Source organism: Heptranchias perlo, chromosome 9 (genome assembly GCF_035084215.1).
Source record: "Heptranchias perlo isolate sHepPer1 chromosome 9, sHepPer1.hap1, whole genome shotgun sequence".
Lineage (NCBI taxonomy): Eukaryota > Metazoa > Chordata > Chondrichthyes > Hexanchiformes > Hexanchidae > Heptranchias > Heptranchias perlo.
The window spans coordinates 49,209,452-49,231,245 of record NC_090333.1 but is presented as its reverse complement, the minus strand read 5'-3'; the positions used below and the strand labels follow the sequence as shown (position 1 = coordinate 49,231,245).

The window sequence follows — 21,794 nt, the reverse complement described above, 5'->3', positions numbered from 1 at the left end:
TTTTCATCTAATGCCCAAGACGTGCATGTTCCAGCAAGTATACCTCAGCTCCACACTGGACAGTACTGTTACCTACTGAGGCACTGAAGAAATTTGATTTTTTTTTTAATTGGATTTTGCATCTTTCATTTTTGCTTTAAGAAATTTGAAATTTTTTTTTTAAATTGGATTTTGCATCTTTCATTGTTGCTTATGAAACAGATATGTTGTTTGGTTCATTCACTCCCCTGCCCCCAGCCAAACGTGAACTGGGACTGCAGCAGATGTCCACAAAGAATTGAAGATATTTGATAGTTTCGGATAGGTTGCCAAGACAAGTTGTGCTCATGTATCACTTAATTTTATAAGGGGTAATTTACAAGTCCATAATGCTGGCAGGGGTTTATTAAGTTAGCCCTGTACAAGGCATCTTAGCAAATTTTAAATCAGGGAAGAATCACAGTGGGAGAATATGTAGCACTCTGCAACTGTTCATATACTTTCCAAATGCACAGGTACACTGGTGTTTTACCAGGGCAATGTGTGTGCTCTATGGACCATTGCATGTGGCAAAGATCAAACATCAAGCACTCTGCCAGCAGTTACCGACATGTTGTATGTTCACAGGGTCATATAAAGTGGCTGTTGGCATGGCACTTGGGTGGCACAAGTCTATCAGCTTCCTCTTAGCAACATTTGTCCCTTACCTGTCTGCAGGAGTAGGCCGCATGTAACAGCACTTGTAGATGGTAGGCAAGAGAGGGGTCACCTGAGCTACATCCCTTGACTTGTTATGAGGAGAGAGCCCTCGAGATTCAGGGTGTGGAGGTAACAGAGGGAATGGGAGAGAGAGATCGGAGGCCACCCCAAGATCATGATTAGTGTTATGTTCCTCAACCACATTCCCACTAAACTGCTGACCACCCAACTTCTCTCTCTGGTCCCCATGTTAGCTGACATTGTAAATAATTCTTCTCTTCAGACACTGCTGCCTTCCCTTTCAAAATTGCCATCATCTCTCACTCCCAACAAAAGCCCTACAACTCCTGTCCTTGAAAATTACTGCACCATCTCTAACCTTCCGTTCTCCTGGAATATGTTGTTGCCTCCCAGATTGATGCCGATCTCTCTTGCAACTCACAATTTGAATCCCTGCAATCACGTTTCCACTCCTGCCACAGCACTGAACTAGCCCTAACCAGAGTCATAACAACATCCCCTGTGGCTGTGACCATGGTGTCCCTCCTCACCCTCTCTGCAGTCTGTTACACAGTCACCCGAACCATCCTCTTTCAACGTCACTCCTCCATTGTTCAGTTCAGTGAAACGGCCATCATTCGGTTCCACTTTTACCTATCCAACTGTGCCCAGAGCATCTACAGTAATGGCTTTTCTTCCCACACTGCAACATTACCTCAGCAGTCCCCATAGCAAGTATCCGTGGTCCCCTCCCCTCCATGATCTACATGCTGCCCCTTGGCGACATCACCCACAGACATGGGGTTAGCTTCCATATGTACATGGATGATATCTAGCTCTAACTCTCCACCACCCATCTCAACTCCTCTCAACTGCTTGTCTGACATCCAGTCTTGGATGAGCTACAATTTCCTCCAGCTAAATATTGGGAAGACTAAAGTCATCCCCTTTAGCCCCAGCACAAGCTCCATACCTTTACCACAGACTCCATTCTCCTCCCCCTCCAAGGCCTCAGGTTGAATCAGAATGTTTAAAACTTCATCATCCTATTCAACCCCGAGATGAGCTCTGTACCCATATCCTCTCCATCACAAAGACTGCTTACTTCCACCTCCATTGCTTGCCTCCGCTCCTACATCAGTCCATCTGCTGCTGACACCCTCATCCATACCTTTGTTTTCTCCAGACTTGACTATTCCAATGACCTCCTGGCCGGCTTCTTATCCTTCATCCTCTGTAAACTTCAACTCATCCAATACTCTGCTGCTCATATTCTATCCCACATCAAGTCCCCTTATCTATCATCCCTCTCCTTGCTGGCAAACATTGGATTCCAGTCCCCCAACATCTCAAATTTAAATTTCCCATCATGGTCCCTTCCTATCCATGTGACCTCCTCCAGCAGTACAAGCCCACCCCCTGAATTTTCCATTCTCCTGACTGGCCTCTTGTGCCATCCTCTCTCTCTTTGCCCTACCATTGGCAGCTAGAGCCTTCAGTTGCCCACGTCCCATATTCTGGAATTCCCTCCCTAAATCTCTCCACCTCCCACTCCTCAAACTCCCTTTTGGTCACCCCTCCTAGTATCTCCTTCTTTGGCTCAGTGTCCATATTTTCCTCTCATCAGTCTGCGGAGGTCAGTTAGCAAGTTGCAGGAGGGAGTACTTGGTGAAACACGGAGAACAAGTGAGAAGAAGCAATCCGACTTGGAATTGGAGAAGGTAAAAACTGCTGGTCAGAGGGTCAGCTTGAGGATTTCTTCAGTTGCTAAGCCTAGGGTCTTCACAGGACCCACCTACAAATACAGTATGGTAGCTCACTATCAGTACTTGATGCAGTTATTAAGAAGCCTATATAGTTTGGATCATCCATGTCTGACTCCAAACTACAGTCTGTATTATCTTCATTCACTATGTTGGGGAACCAGGTAGCAGGCTTTTAACTATTTTATTGCAACCCAGTAGTCTGCTCCTACCTGAAACTCTGACCAAACTGAGGGTGCACAGCAGTAGGGAAATCAGGAGATGGCCAGGATGACAGAAGTATTTCTCAGGGTGACAACGCATCTGTAACCCCTAGTCACCCTGCAACTATAAACCCTGGCAGTCACCATGTAAGTATACATAGGGCCTATCATGTGTGCCATCTACTGACCCAGAACAAGGAGGTACATACTGGGGCACATCCATCTTTCGAGGCACTGAGTGTCTGCAGTGGTTTCCAGGTGCTCTGATGACATTGTGAGATATGGGCTCATTAATGTTTTTTCTGGTCTTAATGAACCTACCACACAACACATGTGTTGCCACTCAGTGCCACAGGTGCAAAGCAGGCCTCAGCGCCCAATTATTAGTTAAGGACACAACCTTATGTTACCAACCTCATGAAGAATGGCCACTAGAACAAAATACTGGAGAATTTCTGAGCCCTGTCGAGCCAAACCCTGGCAGAGGTCAACGCTTTGAAGAGACAAGGAAAGAAAAGGGACTAACAAATTGCAGGGGGGAGGATTTTAAATTCACATTTTGCTGTTTAGTTATCTGATGGAGAATTTTAAAATTCCTACTGTATTTGATTTAAAAAAGAAGTTTCCTTAATTACATTTCACCTACCAAAGAGAAACACTTTTACTCGTCAAGTGAGTCCGAGTCGGAAGAAGATACACGGCGAAAATTCAACGTTAAGATTCGGCCTCTCCAGCATAAAGATTCCATCACGTGTATGGCGGCTTCAGTGGATGAGCTGAAGGCCTCTGTGGGCAACATTTCTCTGTCTCCTTCACCAATGGTGAGTACTTCCACTTATTTCTGCCTGAGTATATTGAGAAAAAATCCCATTATAAGAATCCAGTCTCTGAGTTCTCATATTGAGTATAGGATTAAAGATATTCACCATTGCACTGATTAGTCTGCAACACTTCTCTTTTGGTGTCTTTATACTTCATGTACCAATTTTGAACAGTGCAAATTGGGATCACTTGGTTATATTGCCAGTGATATCGCATTCTGTACTTGACCAAAGCAATTTGGCACAGATTATTCTACAGCTGCTGTGTAACCCAATTGTTATGAAACATTCTTAAGGTGGGTCCTGCTCTGTTCGGCAACAGATAAACTGCCCTCAGATCAGTGACTTCAAATGAGTTGTACTGTTCTTTATGCATCAAGCTGACATTGAAAAACATATATTAATACAGAAAATGCAACATAACAAGTACTCACCTGAAGCAGCTACATTTTTTTTAAAGAGGCAGCACCTTCACAAATAAATGTTTGGCTAACCTTTTTTTTTAGTTTGGGGGGGCAACTGAGGTGTGTGCCATTTTTATCTTGACATTACACCCAAGTTATGAGATGTGGATTTTGACAGAATTCATGCCTTTGCATTGTACCCTTGTGAGAAAGGGTTTGAAAAAGCATTTGATCAGGACATTGGCGCCCCTTCAAAACTTGTGCAATGATTATGTTATCACATAATCGAACCTGAAAATATATAGGCCCCGATATTTAGGGGGAGGTGGGGAGGGTGCGGGGGTGCACTGTAGCGGTGGGGGGGAAACCAGCAAGGGTGGAGATATGGAGGTCCTGCCGAATTAAACAGGACCTCATTATAATATAAGAACATAAGAAATAGGAGCAGGAGTGGGCCAATCGGCCCCTCGAGCCTGCTCCGCCATTCAATAAGATCATGGCTGATCTGATCCTAACCTCAAATCTAAATTCATGTCCAATTTCCTGCCCGCTCCCCGTAACCCCTAATTCCCTTTACTTCTAGGAAACTGTCTATTTCTGTTTTAAATTTATTTAATGATGTAGCTTCCACAGCTTCCTGGGGCAGCAAATTCCACAGACCTACTACCCTCTGAGTGAAGAAGTTTCTCCTCATCTCAGTTTTGAAAGAGCAGCCCCTTATTCTAAGATTATGCCCCCTAGTTCTAGTTTCACCCATCCTTGGGAACATCCTTACCGCATCCACCCGATCAAGCCCCTTCACAATCTTATATGTTTCAATAAGATCGCCTCTCATTCTTCTGAACTCCAATGAGTAGAGTCCCAATCTACTCAACCTCACCTCATATGTCCGCCCCCTCATCCCCGGGATTAACCGAGTGAACCTTCTTTGTACTGCCTCGAGAGCAAGTATGTCTTTTCTTAAGTATGGACACCAAAACTGCATGCGGTATTCCAGGTGCGGTCTCACCAATACCTTATATAACTGCAGCAATACCTCCCTGTTTTTATATTCTATCCCCCTAGCAATAAAAGTCAACATTCCGTTGGCCTTCTTGATCACCTGCTGCACCTGCAAACTAACTTTTTGATTTTCTTGCACTAGGACCCCCAGATCGCTTTGTACTGCAGTACTTTCCAGTTTCTCGCCATTAAGATAATAACTTGCTCTCCGATTTTTCCTGCCAAAGTGCATAACCTCACATTTTCCAATATTGTATTGCATCTGCCAAATCTCCGCCCACTCACCCAGCCTGTCTATATCCCCTTGTAGGTTTTTTATGTCCTCCTCACTCTCTACTTTCCCTCCCATCTTTGTATCATCTGCAAACTTTGATATGTTACACTCGGTCCCCTCCTCCAAATCGTTAATATAGATTGTAAAGAGTTGGGGACCCAGCACCGACCCCTGCAGAACACCACTGGCTACTGGTTGCCAGTCCGAGAATGTACCATTTATCCCAACTCTCTGCTTCCTGTTAGATAACCAATCCTCCACCCATGCCAGAATATTACCCCCAATCCAGTGATTTTTTATCTTGAGCAATAATCTTTTATGTGGCACCTTGTCGAATGCCTTCTGGAAGACCAAATACACTACGTCCACTGTTTCCCCTTTATCCACCCTGTACGTTATATCCTCAAAGTACTCAAGCAAATTTGTCAGACATGACTTCCCCTTCGTAAAGCCATGCTGACTTTGTCCTATTAAATTATGTTTATCCAAATGTTCCGCTACTGTCTCCTTAATTGTTTTCTTCCGCTTCCTGCCTGACAACCGGCTGCCAGGCGGGAAAACCAGTGGCAGGAGGCCACGGCCAGGACCCTTGGGGACAGTCCCCAGCAATCAGGAGGGAGCGAGCGAGAGATCGAGGCATGGTGGGGGGGGGGCGGAAGACAGCGGCAATTGGGAGGGAGGGAACCACAGATCAGGGCTTGGTAAAGTTGGTGGGATCGCCGATTGCAGCAGGGTCTAGAGAGAGGCTGGGGTCAGCAGAAGGGAGGCTGAAGATTTTCTTGAGGGGCCAGGGGGAGTACTCTGCTCCTCCTGGCCCACAAGGAGTGCTGTAAAAAGCATTTACCTTCTGGAGCCGGCTGCACTCGCCTCCCTTGTGCTGCCGGGTTTCCTGAGCTCTGGGAAACCTGGATGGTAGCAGTTAAATTTAAATCAGGCTCCCAATTGCATTGTGGGAACCTGATTTAAATATGATGACCATCAACTAATTTCATCATCAAATGGAAGACCATCAAAGTCAAATTCCAGCAATAATAAGGCTGTTTAATGCCTGGTACAACTGGACCTAGTGCACATGGTGCATGCTCTGCCCATTTGTAGATAAAAATGGTAATGGGGGTCCTACAACTGGCTTAAAACCCTGATTTGCATATTTACATAGCCTCCCTACAACTTTTGGCAGTGACAGAAAATGTCACGGGTGGTAACAATGAAAAGGAAAATTGAGCGGGTGTATGACAGGTGGACAATCTACTACCGCCCAATATCTACCACTACCAAAAGTTGAAATCAGGCCATAGATTCAGATTGCAAAAATAGGTTCAAGGAATAATTAGATGTATCTCAAAAGAGAGAAGGCATTAAGAGAAATTGGGTGGACTTGGTTTATCAAAAAGGATGAGCCAATGGCCTAGAAACTGGGCGCAGGGAATGATCCCTACACCGGGCCGGGTAGGCCCGAGGCCCACCTGATGTTGAGCCTCTGGCTTCATTTACATGAGACCGGTGAGCTGCAGACAGGGCAGTCCAATTTTACAAAGGGGGCCTCAAATAGACATTGGATGTCCTAGGTTAATGCCTGTTTCAGGCGCAGGCCCTGGATGCCTTTTTTTCTGCCTTGACCAATATGGCTGGTGGCGCACTTCCAGCTCATATTGGATGATTAGGCGCCTGGAAAACAGGTGCAGCGCCATTGAATTTCTAGGGCAATGACTTTTTACTATTGCTAAATATCCTTATGTTATTGTTTTACATACAGCCAGGCCCATTGGAAGCAATTTAGAAGTAAAGTAGCCATGTCATAGACCATCTTTTCCCTTCCAAACCTACAGATCTGCATTTAACTCGATCTTCAATTACTCTTTCTCGCCTTCAGTTTTGTCTTTATCTTGTTGTTATGCCACTTCTTGTACTCCCTCCCCCAAGAAAAATGGATTTGATTCACTTGTATTTAAACATAATTGAAAATATATTCTTGGGGTAATTCTAGCAGTAATTGCAATTGTCACTTGAATAACAAGTGTCTAACTCCCATGAGAACATTCCACCCTGGAACATTAATCCTCATGATTGGTTTTGGCTTGCTCTCTTGTAGTCAGACACTGTATAATCTCCAAATCTGAAGAGCTGAGATGTTTGAAAATCAAATAATGTTTGAACAGCATAAATAATTTTAGCTTTCGGAAATGAATGTCAAGTTCTATTTTCAAGCAGTTTTAATTGGCAATCCTCCTTTAATCATTGTACCTCAGACTACAATGAATAGTAATGAGGCCACAGTACTTCCACTGCTTCGTGGTAAATGTTGCCATAGCAACATAACTCTTCCACTTTCTACCTTGATTACAGAACAGAATGACCAGATTTTCTCACAGGAAGTATTATAGGGCATGTAAAAGCTAATCTGGGTATTACATTACATGAAAATACAGATTTTGGTGCTTTGACAAAGAGTTTTCTACAACATAAAACCAGCTTTAATGTTTCCAGAAAGCATATTACATGATGAGGCACCTTAAGGAAAATAGATGTTTTTGGAAAGAAAGGGAGCTACACCCAATGCATGTTATATCTTATTGTCTCTTTTTATTCGTTTACGGGTTGTGGGCGTCGCTGGCAAAGCCAGCATTTATTGCCCATCCCTAATTGCCCTTGAGAAGGTGGTGGTGAGCCGCCTTCCTGAACCGCTGCAGTCCGTGTGGTGAAGGTTCTCCCACAGTGCTGTTAGGAAGGGAGTTCCAGGATTTTGACCCAGCGACGATGAAGGAACAGCGATATATTTCCAAGTCAGGATGGTGTGTGACTTGGAGGGGGATGTGCAGGTGGTGTTGTTCCCTGTTGTGCCTGCTGCTCTTGTCCTTCTAGTGGTAGAGGTTGTGGGTTTGGGAGGTGCTGTCGAAGAAGCTTTGGCGAGTTGTTGCAGTGCATCCTGTGGATGGTACACACTGCAGCCACCGTGCGCCGGTGGTGAAGGGAGTAAATGTTTAGGGTGGTGGATGGGGTGCCAATCAAGCGGGCTGCTTTGTCCTGGATGGTGTCGAGCTTCTTGAGTGTTGTTGGAGCTGCACTCATCCAGGCAAGTGGAGAGTATTCCATCACACTCCTGACTTGTGCCTTCTGGATTGTGGAAAGGCTTTGGGGAGTCAGGAGGTGAGTCACTCACCACAGAATACCCAGCCTCTGACCTGCCACTGTATTTATGTGGCTGGTCCAGTTAAGTTTCTGGTCAATGGTGACCCCCAGGATGTTGATGGTGGGAGATTCAGCGATGGTAGTGCCATTGAATGTGAAGGGGAAATGGCTAGACTCTCTCTTGTTGAAGGTGGTCATTGCCTGGCACTTGTCTGGCGCGAATGTTACTTGCCACTTATCAGCCCAAGCCTGGATGTTGTGCGGTGGTCAGTCTTACCAATACTGTCATGGTCCGATGCACCTGCAACAGGTAGATTGGTGAGGATGAGGTCAAATAGGTTTTTCTTTCGTGTTGGTTCGCTCATCACCTGCCGCAGGCCCAGTCTGGCAGCTATGTGCTTCAGGGCTCGGTCAGTAGTGGTGCTACCGAGCCACTCTTGGTGATGGACATTGAAGTCCCCCACCCAGAGTACATTCTGTGCCCTTGCTACCCTCAGTGTTTCCTCCAAGTTGTGCTCAACATGGAGGAGGACTGATTCATCAGCTGAGGGAGGACGGTAGGTGGTAATCAGCAGGAGGTTTCCTTGCCCATGTTTGACCTGATGCCATGAAATTTCATGGTGTCTGGAGTCAATGTTGAGAACTCCCAGGGCCACTCCCTCCTGACTGTATATCACTGTACCACCACCTCTGGTGGGTCTGTCCTGCCAGTGGGACAGGACATACCCAGGGATGGTGATGTTGACATGTTTATATTGCAGTACCATAGATGCTGTAGAAACTGCTCCATTTATGCTGCAGTTGTTTTTCCGTTACAATTTTCAACTACATATCTACCCGTCACGCAGTTGCATAACCACTGATCAAATGGTATTTGTGACACAGCATAACCACTGATCAAATGGTATTTGTGACACAGCATAACCTGTACATCTCACACAAACTTGCACTGACTGTCTGCACAGATACATTCAACCATAACCTGATATTGCATTTGGTGCCTCTCATTGGTCAGCTGTCGATATTTGGATCAGAGGTCACAAGTTTAATTTGATCTTTGTGAACTATCTATATTCGGATATTTTTTATGTTCCTTTGGGTTTGTGAGAGGTTTGTTGCTCTATTTATAATTTTTTTTTAAAAAGAGAAACAATGACCAAGACAGACCTGAAAGTTGACTGGAAATCATGTTTTTTTAATGAAAAATTACAAGTGAGTTAACCTTTTCAACATTTTTTTAAACATTAAGATGACAAATGTATTTAAATTTCTTCATTTATGGACATTTTATTCATATCAAGTAACTGATCAGTAGTTACTTGCTGCTCAACGATTAAGGGCTTGAATGCAGCATGTATCTTTTTCCATTGTTTGATCCTGCTTGGAAGGTGGCCTGTCAATTTTTCAATGGTTACATGACATGTAAGTCAGGAATGTCCTAACCATCCCAAGTGGTGGTTACATCACAATATCTTTCCATAATTCCCTTCACTATAATTAAAAGTCTTGCATTTAGCAGATCTCTGTAGTGTCACAGCTCACAAAATCATTGCTCCTCAAGTGCAGTTGGCTCAAATAACCATTATCTGTCACGTTAAACATACTTATTGGCTTAAATAGCCCATTGACTAAATTTGACCCAATCAAAAAAAACACAAGGGCCAATTTTAACTATTGGCGGAGAATGGTTGGGCATCTGCCACCCACCATCTCTCCGGCGGGCCCCCCCAGCTATTTAGAGGCAATTGCAATCAAATAGAAGCCCGATGTGCATAATTTAATGAGGCTCTCACCTGATTCAGGCGAGCACCTGGGCCACCCTCGTATAGGCCCTGGCCAGAATGGTGGCGGGCAGGATCAGAGCGGGAACGGGGCAGTAGGTGCAGCTTTCTGATTTTACGGGCACTATCACACCATTCCCGTCCAGCAGACAGAGTTACAATTGGCCTTACAGTTTCTGTCACTAGACAGGTAGGAAGAGATATCAATCAACAACTGGGAACCACAAAACTAAGCAACTAAATCATTCAAACTTTTTTTCTGACTTCTTTAAGTGGCCAAGCTGACAATATAGACCCCAAAATTTTTTTTTTGTAACATAATAAACACAACTGGATCAGCACCAACTGAATCATCAAAAAACACAAAATGTGCAACTAAAATGAATTTATTGTGCACTGAGCAAGGTGAAGGTAGCTATTGCTGGGAAGTGCAACACATTTCTCAGTTCCTGCGTCCATTATCTGCATCAAGCACTCACAGGTCAGGAGCAATACAGCCAGCTGCAGAGAACAATTCCCTCTTCTCTGCCCAATAATGTGTCAGCACCAATCTCTGAAGAATGCCCCTGTACCACCCACTTTTGTGGTGCCTCTAAATGAGATTCCAAATGTAGTGCCAAATTCAGAGTGGTTTTGTGTTGTGGGCCCAAACTCATTAGCAGCTGAGCTGAAAATGCCCCAAACTCATTCCACAATGGGGCCCATACAGCAAGCAGGAAGAAGAGAGCCGTCCTTCAGCCTAGGCTGGATTTGAAATGAGATCCCATAAGCAAAACGATAGTATGTTAACCCACTACACCATTTAATCGCCAGAAAATGGTATAAGATCAGATGTTGTCAGGTGGCATGTGTAAAGTTATTTTATACAACTCATCAACCCAATCAGTGTAAGTTGTCACAGTCACTCTATGGTCAAGTGGTTGGGTTGATTAGAAGTATAGAGTTGCAGAACCATCATAGCCTGTACTGTGTCCTCGACAAGATGTGTATCTTACAAAAACAACCATGCTTCAACCTATCAATGTTGTAAAAAGGATGAATCTCTATTAATCCGATAATTTACAAATAATGTGAAAAACCCTTCAGTATCAGGGAACGGACAGGTCTGAATATAGAAGAAACATATATGAATTCTCTATTAATATAACAGGATAACAGGATTTATTAATATGGAATATCAGATAAAATATCGAACCCGAACATGTTGCCCAGCGATAATGATCCTTTAATCAAATCATTCTTCAGGAAATGAATGAGTGAATTGTAATTGCTGATGTTTATCAGATGCCTGGGTGGATTAATGCTGTACAAATTAATGATTAGTATGCCTCATTCATAGTCATGTCATGCAACCTATTAACTATAAATTAATTAACCATGGCCAGGCACAGAGATGTGGAGCAGATCTTTTTTAAAGTTCAATAAAGCCTTGCCTTCATGTGAACCTTTTAAAGGGACACATCACATAAAAAAGTGTTTGGCAAAATATTTTTCCCACAAGGCAGAAGAGCTGTCTACTTTCTTCACAACGGTGTCACCTGTGGTGATGCATTTTGACATGATTTTTATCATGCTTGTAAACAGTTTGTCAAACTCTTTCTCATGGAAATAGTACCCTGTTGATTGTGTTTTTACTTTGCATTTTTAGAAGCAGAAAAATTTGTGGGGATAAAAACCTATCAGTATTTATTCATTATTTTATTTTTCTAATAAATGCATCATTCTTTAGCAGAGAAGTCTGGTAAGAGCAATTTTCCTCTTTTTTAAAATAAGAAAGGGAAGGTACAATTTAACTTGCATGACTGTCCAACTGTCTGTCTGTCTGTACTTTCTCATGGATAATTTTCAAACTTTGTTTATTGAAATGTTGGTATGAACAGAGGGACTCCTAAACGTTCCATCAATACCAATTGTCAAGATACCTCCTGAAGAGAAAATCATGTACTAAAGAATCAATGTACGTTGCTAGGCTGTTAATGAACATTTCTGGTTTGGGAGCCTCCAAGTTTGCGTCCTGGAAGGTCCTAGAAGCAGATGGGTGGATTCCCAATGAAACCATTTGATGATGTCACCAAAGTGTGTACTCTGTGCAGAGGCCTGAAATTACCCAGCTTTATATTAAAATTACTCTCCTTGCTTTTGAGGCCAAAACCTGGCCCACTCCTGCCGTAACTTTTTTTAAAATCTTGTGGGGGTCACCTATAATTTCTTTGTGGAGGAGTGGATCCAGCACTCCCACTCCCACAACCAGCTACTTGCACCTTGCTTTTCATGGTAACCTGGCCCTACTCCCGCCAGCCTTTCTGGGGTCAGCTGCAGCAGAGGTCATGGGCAGGTGTACCTCAGCACTTACTCCAGGATGTGCCCCCCTGCAGATATTTGGGGCCAAACAGATGTTGGACATGTTGAACATCGAGTCAACTGAAACCCCGACATTTTTCTACTTCATCCTTGGCTATTTCAACACAATTCATGGAGTACTTATGTAGACCATTTTCCTTCCTACGTGTATTCATTTACAAGTGTGCATATTAAATTTCATCTGTCATTGTTCAGCCCACTTAAATATAACGGGCAGGATTTTACACCGTCCATCTACTGATTTTTCGGCCCTTTCGATTTCCTGTCAGAAGTGTCGGGTGATGTATATGGGCAGGTGTACTGAAATGATAGCCGGATGACAGAAATACATCTTCAGATATATTTTCTGTCTTTTGCACCATAGCAACACTAGACCCCACGAGCACCTGTTCGGCCCAGGCATCTAGCGTTGCTATGGCATGTGAAGTTTAAATGGCCCAAAAGCCAGTGCAATTCTTCATAGATGGATTGAGTACAAGGCTTATCGGCTTTCTATGCTTTCTTTAAAATTATTTTTTTAATATATATTTTTACGAATATACAAAATGATAGGTAGAAAAAGAGCAGCTGATCCATCAAGCCTGGCCCACACAGTTGTGATACGTGAAGTATGCTGGGTCCCCAACTCTTTACAATCTATATTAACGATTTGGAGGAGGGGACCGAGTGTAACATATCAAAGTTTGCAGATGATACAAAGAAGGGAGGGAAAGTAGAGAGTGAGGAGGACATAAAAAACCTACAAGGGGATATAGACAGGCTGGGTGAGTGGGCGGAGATTTGGCAGATGTAATACAATATTGGAAAATGTGAGGTTATGCACTTTGGCAGGAAAAATCAGAGAGCAAGTTATTATCTCAATGGCGAGAAACTGGAAAGTACTGCAGTACAAAGGGATCTGGGGGTCCTAGTGCAAGAAAATCAAAAAGTTAGTATGCAGGTGCAGCAGGTGATCAAGAAGGCCAACGGAATGTTGACTTTTATTGCTAGGGGGATAGAATATAAAAACAGGGAGGTATTGCTGCAGTTATATAAGGTATTGGTGAGACCGCACCTGGAATACTGCATACAGTTTTGGCGTCCATACTTAAGAAAAGACATACTTGCTCTCGAGGCAGTACAAAGAAGGTTCACTCGGTTAATCCCGGGGATGAGGGGGCGGACATATGAGGAGAGGTTGAGTAGATTGGGACTCTACTGATTGGAGTTCAGAAGAATGAGAGGCGATCTTATTGAAACATATAAGATTGTGAAGGGGCTTGATCGGGTGGATGCTGTAAGGATGTTCCCAAGGATGGGTGAAACTAGAACTAGGGGGCATAATCTTAGAATAAGGGGCTGCTCTTTCAAAACTGAGATGAGGAGAAACTTCTTCACTCAGAGGGTAGTAGGTCTGTGGAATTTGCTGCCCCAGGAAGCTGTGGAAGCTACATCATTAAATAAATTTAAAACAGAAATAGACAGTTTCCTCGAAGTAAAGGGAATTAGGGGTTACGGGGAGCGGGCAGGATATTGGACATGAATTTAAATTTGAGGTTAGGATCAGATCAGCCATGATCTTACTGAATGGCGGAGCAGGCTCGAGGGGTCGATTGGCCTACTCCTGCTCCTATTTCTTATGTTCTTATGAATGATGGTGAGACATCCCCTACACACCAGCAGTCATATAGGGCTCGATTTTAAAACGAAAGTGCGGGTGCGTTGCGGGGAGGGGGGCAAAGAAAATCGCGTTTCTTGGGATGGGGAAGAAACCCCGGCTCCAACACGCTTAAGAACGTGCACGACCCAGAGTCATCTGGATGCGCACGCCGTTCCCGAGCCCGGACGTCCTGCAGGCAATTAAATCCGGCAGGACGATATTTAAAGCAGCAATTGAACTATTTAACCTAGTTAAAAATCCAAAAATGCAATTAGCTATGAAGGCAAGTGATTTTAACGCTGCCTCAGCATGTTTCCCGTGCTGTGTGAGACACGCCATGGGAATCGAGTCAGGTTTTAGCCGGCAGCCATTTGGACATTTAAATCCCCTTTTGTCAGATGGGGTGAAAGGTCAGTTATTGCAGCAGGGCACTCAGTTCTCTCAGACAAACTTTTGGTTGGGAGATCTTTGTGTTTAGACTGAAAATTCTTGGTTTCCACCCAGAATTGTTCTGTTTACACATTTTTACCAACTTTTCAGACCCCCTCAAACGGACACCATCAGGATGGGGGGGCGCGATGGCTGCATTCACCAGTACATCCGAGGATGAGGAACATCACCATCCTCGCCAGGCACTTCCGCCACTTGTAGCTCGACAGCACGGCACTACGCCATAGGCACCTGCACAAGAGCAGAGAGGGGAACAACAGAGGGAGCGAAGTCGCAGGGGGCACTATCCTCGCTAGAGGGTCCACAGACCGAGGCTCAGCTTCCTGGACCTCTCTGAGGAGCAGTGCATACGGAGGCTCAGAGTGAGTCACCGGGTGGTCGCAGACATCTGCAGCCTCCTTCATGCCGAGCTGCTCCTGGCTGGGCCTGGTGGCATCTCATTACCTGTTGCTGTTAAAGTGACCACTGCCCTCAACTTCTTCGCCTCCGGATCATTTCTAGGGTGACATCGCCAGGATCTCTCAGTCGTCTGCCCACAAGTGCATAAGGCAGGTCACTGACTGTTTGTTTCGTCGGGCCTTGCAACTTCCCCATGGACGACCTCAGCCAGATGGAGAGGGCAGTGGGATTCCACTCTGTGTCCTGGCTTCCCACATGTACAGGGTGCAATCGATTGCATGCATTTGGCAATCTGAGCATCTCCACACGAGTCAGGACTGTTCATCAACAGAAAGGGTTATCACTCCATCAACACTCAGCTCGTTTGTGACCACCGCAAAAGAATTCTTCACGTGTGTGTGAGATTCCCTGGTAGCTGCCACGACCCATTCATTCTGAGGGAATGCAACATCCCGGACCTCATCCACGCACCAAACAGCCTTAAGGACTGGCTCCTCGGGGACAAGGGATACCCCCTGCACATGTGGCTGATGACACCTCTGAGGAACCCCATCAGCGAGCAACAGTGTCGATACAACGACAGCCACACCGCCACCAGATCTGTAATTGAACATGCGATAGGACTGCTGAAGATGTGATTTTGGTGCCTCGATCGTTCTGGGGGAGCGCTTCAATAAGCACCAGCGAGAGTGGGTCACATTATAGTAGTGTGTTGTGTCCTGCACAACATGGTGCAACAGAGAGGGATACCGGTTGATGAGGCCCCATGTCCTCATCCAGCATCCACATCTGCAATCAACATTGAGGAGAAGCAGGAGGGGGAGGAGGACGAACCCATGGGCAGAGCAGTGGCTCACCTGGCTGCTCGTGAGGCCAGGGAGTCACTCATACGTGAACGGTTCTCATAAGATCACAAAGTGAGAATAGTCCAGTCCTCACACCACCTGGAAAGAGCAGCGTCAACACCAGTGCCCCCCACCCCACCCCACCCCCCCTCCCCACACAAAACAATCCTGCAACTACACATACACTCACTGTAAGGTCACCCACTGGGTGGCATCAAGTGTCGCCATTCATGGTGAAACACATGAAAGGGCGCTATCACAAAAGCCAGTCCAGAATGGGCAAGATGTGGCAGTAGTGGTGAGAATGATAACATTTAATGTGACTTTAACAAAAACCAAATATAAACGAAAAACATGACAGTCTGTCAGACACCCTTGTCCATATCCTTCGTGATCACAAATCCTTTAGCCTTTCTCTTCCTACCGCTTCTGCGTGGTGCATCCCCTGTGGCTGCAGCAGAGGTAGTGGCAGGTTGCTTATCTCCATGGCTGGACCGCTTCGATGCTTTTGGCCTGTGCCCTCTGTGTTTTGGAGCCCGTGAGGGCCCCTCCAGAGACTGCTCAACCTGCACCTGTGCAGGGGCAGACTCGGCCACCTTGAGAGGAGGCAGCATTGCGGGTACTGGTTGAGAGGGGGGCAATGGGTGAGACATGACAGCGCTTTAAGTAGCGTCCCCACTTCCATGTCCCCTTTCACAATCATCCCTCTCCTGCACAAGGCCCACATCACTCCTACCACCCTACTGGAGAACAGATTGGAGGACATGTATGATGCCTTGGAAGCCCAGTTGTAAAGTTTCTGTCTGCCTGTTTAAGGCAGCAGATTGTTGTTCACCGTGAGTCTGAACGGCCATTGTCTGGGCTTGAATGGACTCATTTGTGAGCCGTGCTTGAAGCTTAACGGAGGCTAGCCTTCTCTCCATTGCAGACATTCCCACACTTACCTGAGACATTGGGCCCGATTTTAGCACCCGCTACCGGGTGCGTTCTCGGCGGGGGGGGCCCCGAAAATCCCGAAATCCCGCAGCGGGACCGGATCGCGCCTCGATCCCGCCCACGTCCGGGTTCCGCGCTGATGTGCGGGGGTGCGTGCGCAGCTCCCGCTGGTGGGAATCCCACAGGCAATTAAAGCCAACAGGATGCCACTTGAGTGTATTTACTTTGCTTGTTCAGGTCATTAACTGACCTGATTAAGGGACTGTGTGTGATTTTGGATAAACACGGGACTGTTTCACACACTGGGGGAAACAGTCCCAGTTGAAATGGACGTGTTGCAGCCGTCAGCCTGTGGCAGCTGCAAAGGTCCATTTGACAGGTGGTGGCGGGGGGGTGGGGGGGTGGGGGGGGGGGGGGGACCCTCAGCCATTGCAGGAGGCCGCTCTGTCACTTGGGACAAAGTTTGGCCTCCACCACCCTCCTCCTGATGGTCGAAGTCACAAACCTGCACACTTACCCCGGGGTCCGGAGACATATACCTACCTTGCGGACCCCCTCAGATGTACATCTTGCGGATGGGGGCCGTCGTAGCTGCAGTCATGACCTCCTCGATGGGCGAACGGCATCACCAGCCTCGCCATCCACGCCGTCCACCTCTGACACGTGGAGCTCCACAACAGAGTGCTGTGACACATCCACCTGCACAGCAGGAGGGAGGGCTACCGCAGAGAGAGATGCGTCGCAGAGGGCACTACCCTCGCCACACGTTCCACAGACCGAGGCTCAGCCTCCTGGACCTCTCTGAGCAGCAGTGCACACGGAGGCTCAGAGTCACTCGACATGTAGCCGTGGACATCTGCAGCCTCTTTAATGCCGAGCTGCTCCTGGCTGGCCCGTGCACCATCTTCCTGCCTGTCGCTGTCAAAGTCACCACTGCCCTCCCGAACTTCTCCTCCACATCCTTCCAGGCTGCAACCGGGGACATCCCCGATGTCTCTCAGTTGTCTGCACAGAAGAGCCCTGCAAATACACCTACACCCACTCTGCAGTGACACACTGGGTGGCATCAGTGGTGGGTCCTCATAGGGATACCCAGGAGCGGGCATTATTGCACAAACCGGACGGGATTCGCGAAGACATGGCAGTAGTGGTGCCAATATAATGTGTGATGTGAGTTGTTCTTTAATTCAATAGAAGTAAGAACCATGACAAACCCTCAAACACCTTTGTGCATCCCCTTCATGCTCACGACACGTTTGCCTTACGCTGCCTACTGCACATATGTGATGCGTGCCCTGTGGCTGCAGCACAGGTGGTGGCAGGTTGAGTGAGGCTGGCCGTGAGAGAGATGCACGAGAGGGTGAGTATGGGATAGAGCCATGAGATTGTATGAGGATTGGGTTGCGTGGTAGTGGCGGGGTGAGTACTCGCGAGGTGAGTAGGTGCAGGTAAGATGAGGATGAAGTTTGAGTGGGTATGAGCGGTCATGTGACAGAGTAGTGTTGGCAGTGCCGAAGGAGATGTGGGGTGGGGGCAGTGTTGTGGCAGGCGGAGTGTAGGGGAAAGACTACGTGTTCTCACTGTGGCTGACCTACTGAGGTCATTGGAGCGCCTCCTGCACTGTATGCAGGTGGGCGATATGTTGGTGGCGCAGGTGACCCCCTCTGCCACCTCGAGCCAGGCCTTCTTGGTGGCAGAGGTGGGCCGCTTCCTCCCGCTCCCGGGGGGAAGATCTCTGTCCACCCCCTCCTCCTCACCCCATCTAATGATACCTGGGGTGAGGCATCATTAAACTGGGAGCAGCCTTCCTCCTGCGCTGCTCCATGCTGTAATTTTTGCTGTTTGTGGCAGCATCTGTCAGTGGAGGACTGCCCCTTTAAATAGAGCGCCTCCAGCTGACAGATCTTACTGCGCATGCGCAGCCCGCCCGACGCGCAGATCAGCATCAGGGAACCCGGAGGAGCAGGTAAGTGGATCCAATTAGTGTGTTGCCTGCGACGATCGAGCGGGCAACCCACTAATTTCACCGCGCCCGCTGGCCTACCCGCCGACAACCCGCACCCCTGGTAAAATCGGGCCCATTATCTCAGATATTTCCGCAGTTACGTGCGACACTATCTCAGACGATTCCTCACGTCCCTGTGACACTATCTCAGAGATTCCCTCACGTACCTGTGCCACCATTCCATTAATGCAGGAGGTGGACTACTCCATCCTTTGCACTATTGTGGAGAGTGTGAGTGGCACCTGTTCCAGTACCTCGCAAATGCGCTGCTGTTACTTGATCATTCTCCTTTCAAAGGATGGCCCCTGGGGTTCAGCATCTGCATCCAGCTGAGCAGAGCCTGGAGAGGAGTGCGCCCACCGATGTGGACTCTCCACAGCTACCCCTGCCACCAGTGTCTGCTTGTGCTCACTTGTGTGTGGTGACTCACCAGGTGCCAACCCAACTAACTGACTACTGGGACCCACCGAGGTGTGAGTATCTGCGCTGGTGAATGGCTCAATAAGATGGTGCGCCCTCAGAGGCCGGGAGCTCCTCTGAGGAATCGCCCTCTCCCATCACTGCCATTGGTGAAGGGCCTGTAAGAGATCAGAAGGCAATATTATGTATCACCACAGATGTGTCATGTTGCAATGAGCATACTGAGCTGTTCAACATGCCAATCATTGTTAATATCAATTCATGTTATGTTTGATGAATGTTAAAGTTTTGTCACCAGGCATTTGTGGGGTGCCAGTCTTGGTGTCCCCGACGGACAGGCACTCGAGGGTGTGGCTGATCTCCAGGGCCTCCTCCTCTGCCTCCGTGAGGACCTCTATTTGTTGTGGTCCCCTCCAGTCCTCGCCCTCTCGCGTGCATTTTATGCTCTCGTCTTCAAGAAAGGGAGAAAGTAGAGACATGTGAGTGAGTGATGGTGAAATGGTCAGCCGATGAATACATTGCTTTGGGTGAGGCTGACCTTAAAAGAGGTGCATCAGAGAGTGAGTATCAGACAGAGACATCACATTGGATCAGGATTGGGGTGAGTGGTAGTGGTGGGGTCACAAATGGGGAGGTCAGGAAGTGCTCAGGAAGTGAAGGTAAGTTGAGGATGAGCCTTAAGTGGGTGTGAGGAGTGATGTGATGGAGTAGTCTTGGCAGTGCAGAATGGGGGAGGGGGGGTGATGTGTGACAAGGAATGCAGGAGAATCAGTAAGTGTACTCACTTTTGCTGACCTAGTTAGGTCATTGAAACGCTTCCTGCACTGGACCAAGGTGCGGGATATGTTGCTCCTGCTGGTGACCTCCTCTCTCACCTTGAACCAGGCCTTCTCGGGGGCAGAGGCAGGGCGCTTCTTCCTGTCGGCCAGGTAAAATATTTCCCTCCTCCTCCTCACCCCGGCCAGTTGCACCTGAAGTGAGGCGTCACTGAATCTTGGAGCAGCCTTGCCCCCGTGCTGCTCCATTGGGTTTTCTTGCTCTTTGCTCCAGCAAAATCCAATGGAGCAATGGCCCTTTAAATCTAGATGCTGCAGCTGACGGCCTGTGATGCGGGTGCACAGTCCGCCCACTGCACAGCTTTTGGGACAGCAAACCCGGAAACAAGATTAATGGCCACCAATTAAGTCACAATCAGGTGGGGAATGGTAAGTTTTTATTATTCGGGTTTGCCGTGTGCCCACTGATGCCCCCCCCACCCCGACCCCGTCCCGCGATCCCGCCACCCTTTTAAAATTGAGCCCGTAATGTGTTGGGAGAGGCAAAAAAAAGATAAAAACCAAGGCCAATTAGGGTGAAAAAATCTGGAAAATTCATCCCCAACCCTCTTGAGCAATCGAAACTAACCCAGGAGACCACATTGACCATGTTTTTTTACTTACTATTTCAACCCTCCTTTTATAAGACATGATCTCCGCCCCAGCCAAGAGCTTTTGCTCGCTTTTGAAAGTTTGCAGAGATTCAACACTTGTTGCACGAGTCGGTGACTTGTTCCATACGTCTACTATCCTCTGGGAATAGAAGAACCGCCTAGCATCAAACTTAACCTACTCTTGGGTAACTTATACCCATGACCCCTGGTCTTCCCCAATCTATCAAATAGAAATAATATATCAACAGGAACGCAATCTAGTCCTTTAACTAGTTTATATTTCTCCATCAAGTCACCCAATGTCTACATTCCTCCAAAATGAATAGATCTGGCTTTTTAAGCTTATCTCAGTAAGTAAGGTTATTTAAGCTGGGAATATTTTTGGGACATCTTGCATCACCACAGTGGCCGCTGGGAATGCAACACAGTGACAGGTGCCCAAAAGCTGTCATAGCCATTCTCTGTGCCCTGTCTAGGCAGACTTTCCCACAGAGCCCAGAGAACCTGCTATAATTATGATAAATACGCCAAGGCTAAAAAAGTGGCTGGGGTCAGCAGCATATCTTTGTGGCAGGCGGAAGTCACACCATGCTGAAAATGCACCCTATTCTGCAAGAGGAGAATATCTGGACCATTTTCTGTAACTCTAAAGTGTCAGCTTATGTCCCTGTAAATTTCCTTCCTGTCGACATTCTTATTTAGCCAAGTCTTACTGGTAACTATAACATTGAAGTTTCCCTTGCTAACCTAAACCTCTAGATCTGCCACTTTATTCCTAATTTTCCTTCTATTTGTGCGCAGAATTTTGAGATATCTGTCACTCCTCTCCCTCCGTTCTGTAACCTCATCTGTTTTTCATCGTGTCTTTACTTACCTTATCCTTTTACACCATCTGTCAAATCATTCAATAATAAACCCAATTGTTTCTCTCTACGTGATCCAGCATGTGAAACTGGGAGTAATCCTAAGCGATCTTGTTCTTTAATCTAATACCAGTATCTCAAACTCATCCCACAGGATCGCTGGTCTACTCTTTCCTTTGTTGATTCCTGCATGAGGCATGACTTCTGGCTGTTGTTTCTCACATTTTAGGAGTTTTCCATCACTCCATTAATTCTCTTGCTCTAGCAGTTAGGAGGTAACTCACCATTTGAGACACTGTTACAGCTGCAAAAAAGGCTATCTATCCCAGGATAATCGAATCTGCTTAAACTACTACTTGTCTGTTCTTAAGGATTGTCTCACTTTCAGTAAC

General features: G+C 46.7%; 1 protein-coding gene across 1 annotated transcript in view; it reads left to right on the top strand.

The window, feature by feature from the left end:
* sgip1a (SH3GL interacting endocytic adaptor 1a) overlaps positions 1-21,794 on the top strand; it is a 163,438-nt gene that overhangs the window by 83,319 nt on the left and 58,325 nt on the right. The window contains exon 6 of the mRNA XM_067990376.1: positions 3,287-3,469. Within this exon, the coding sequence (XP_067846477.1) occupies positions 3,287-3,469 (183 nt within the window). The remainder of the gene's footprint in view (positions 1-3,286; positions 3,470-21,794) is intronic.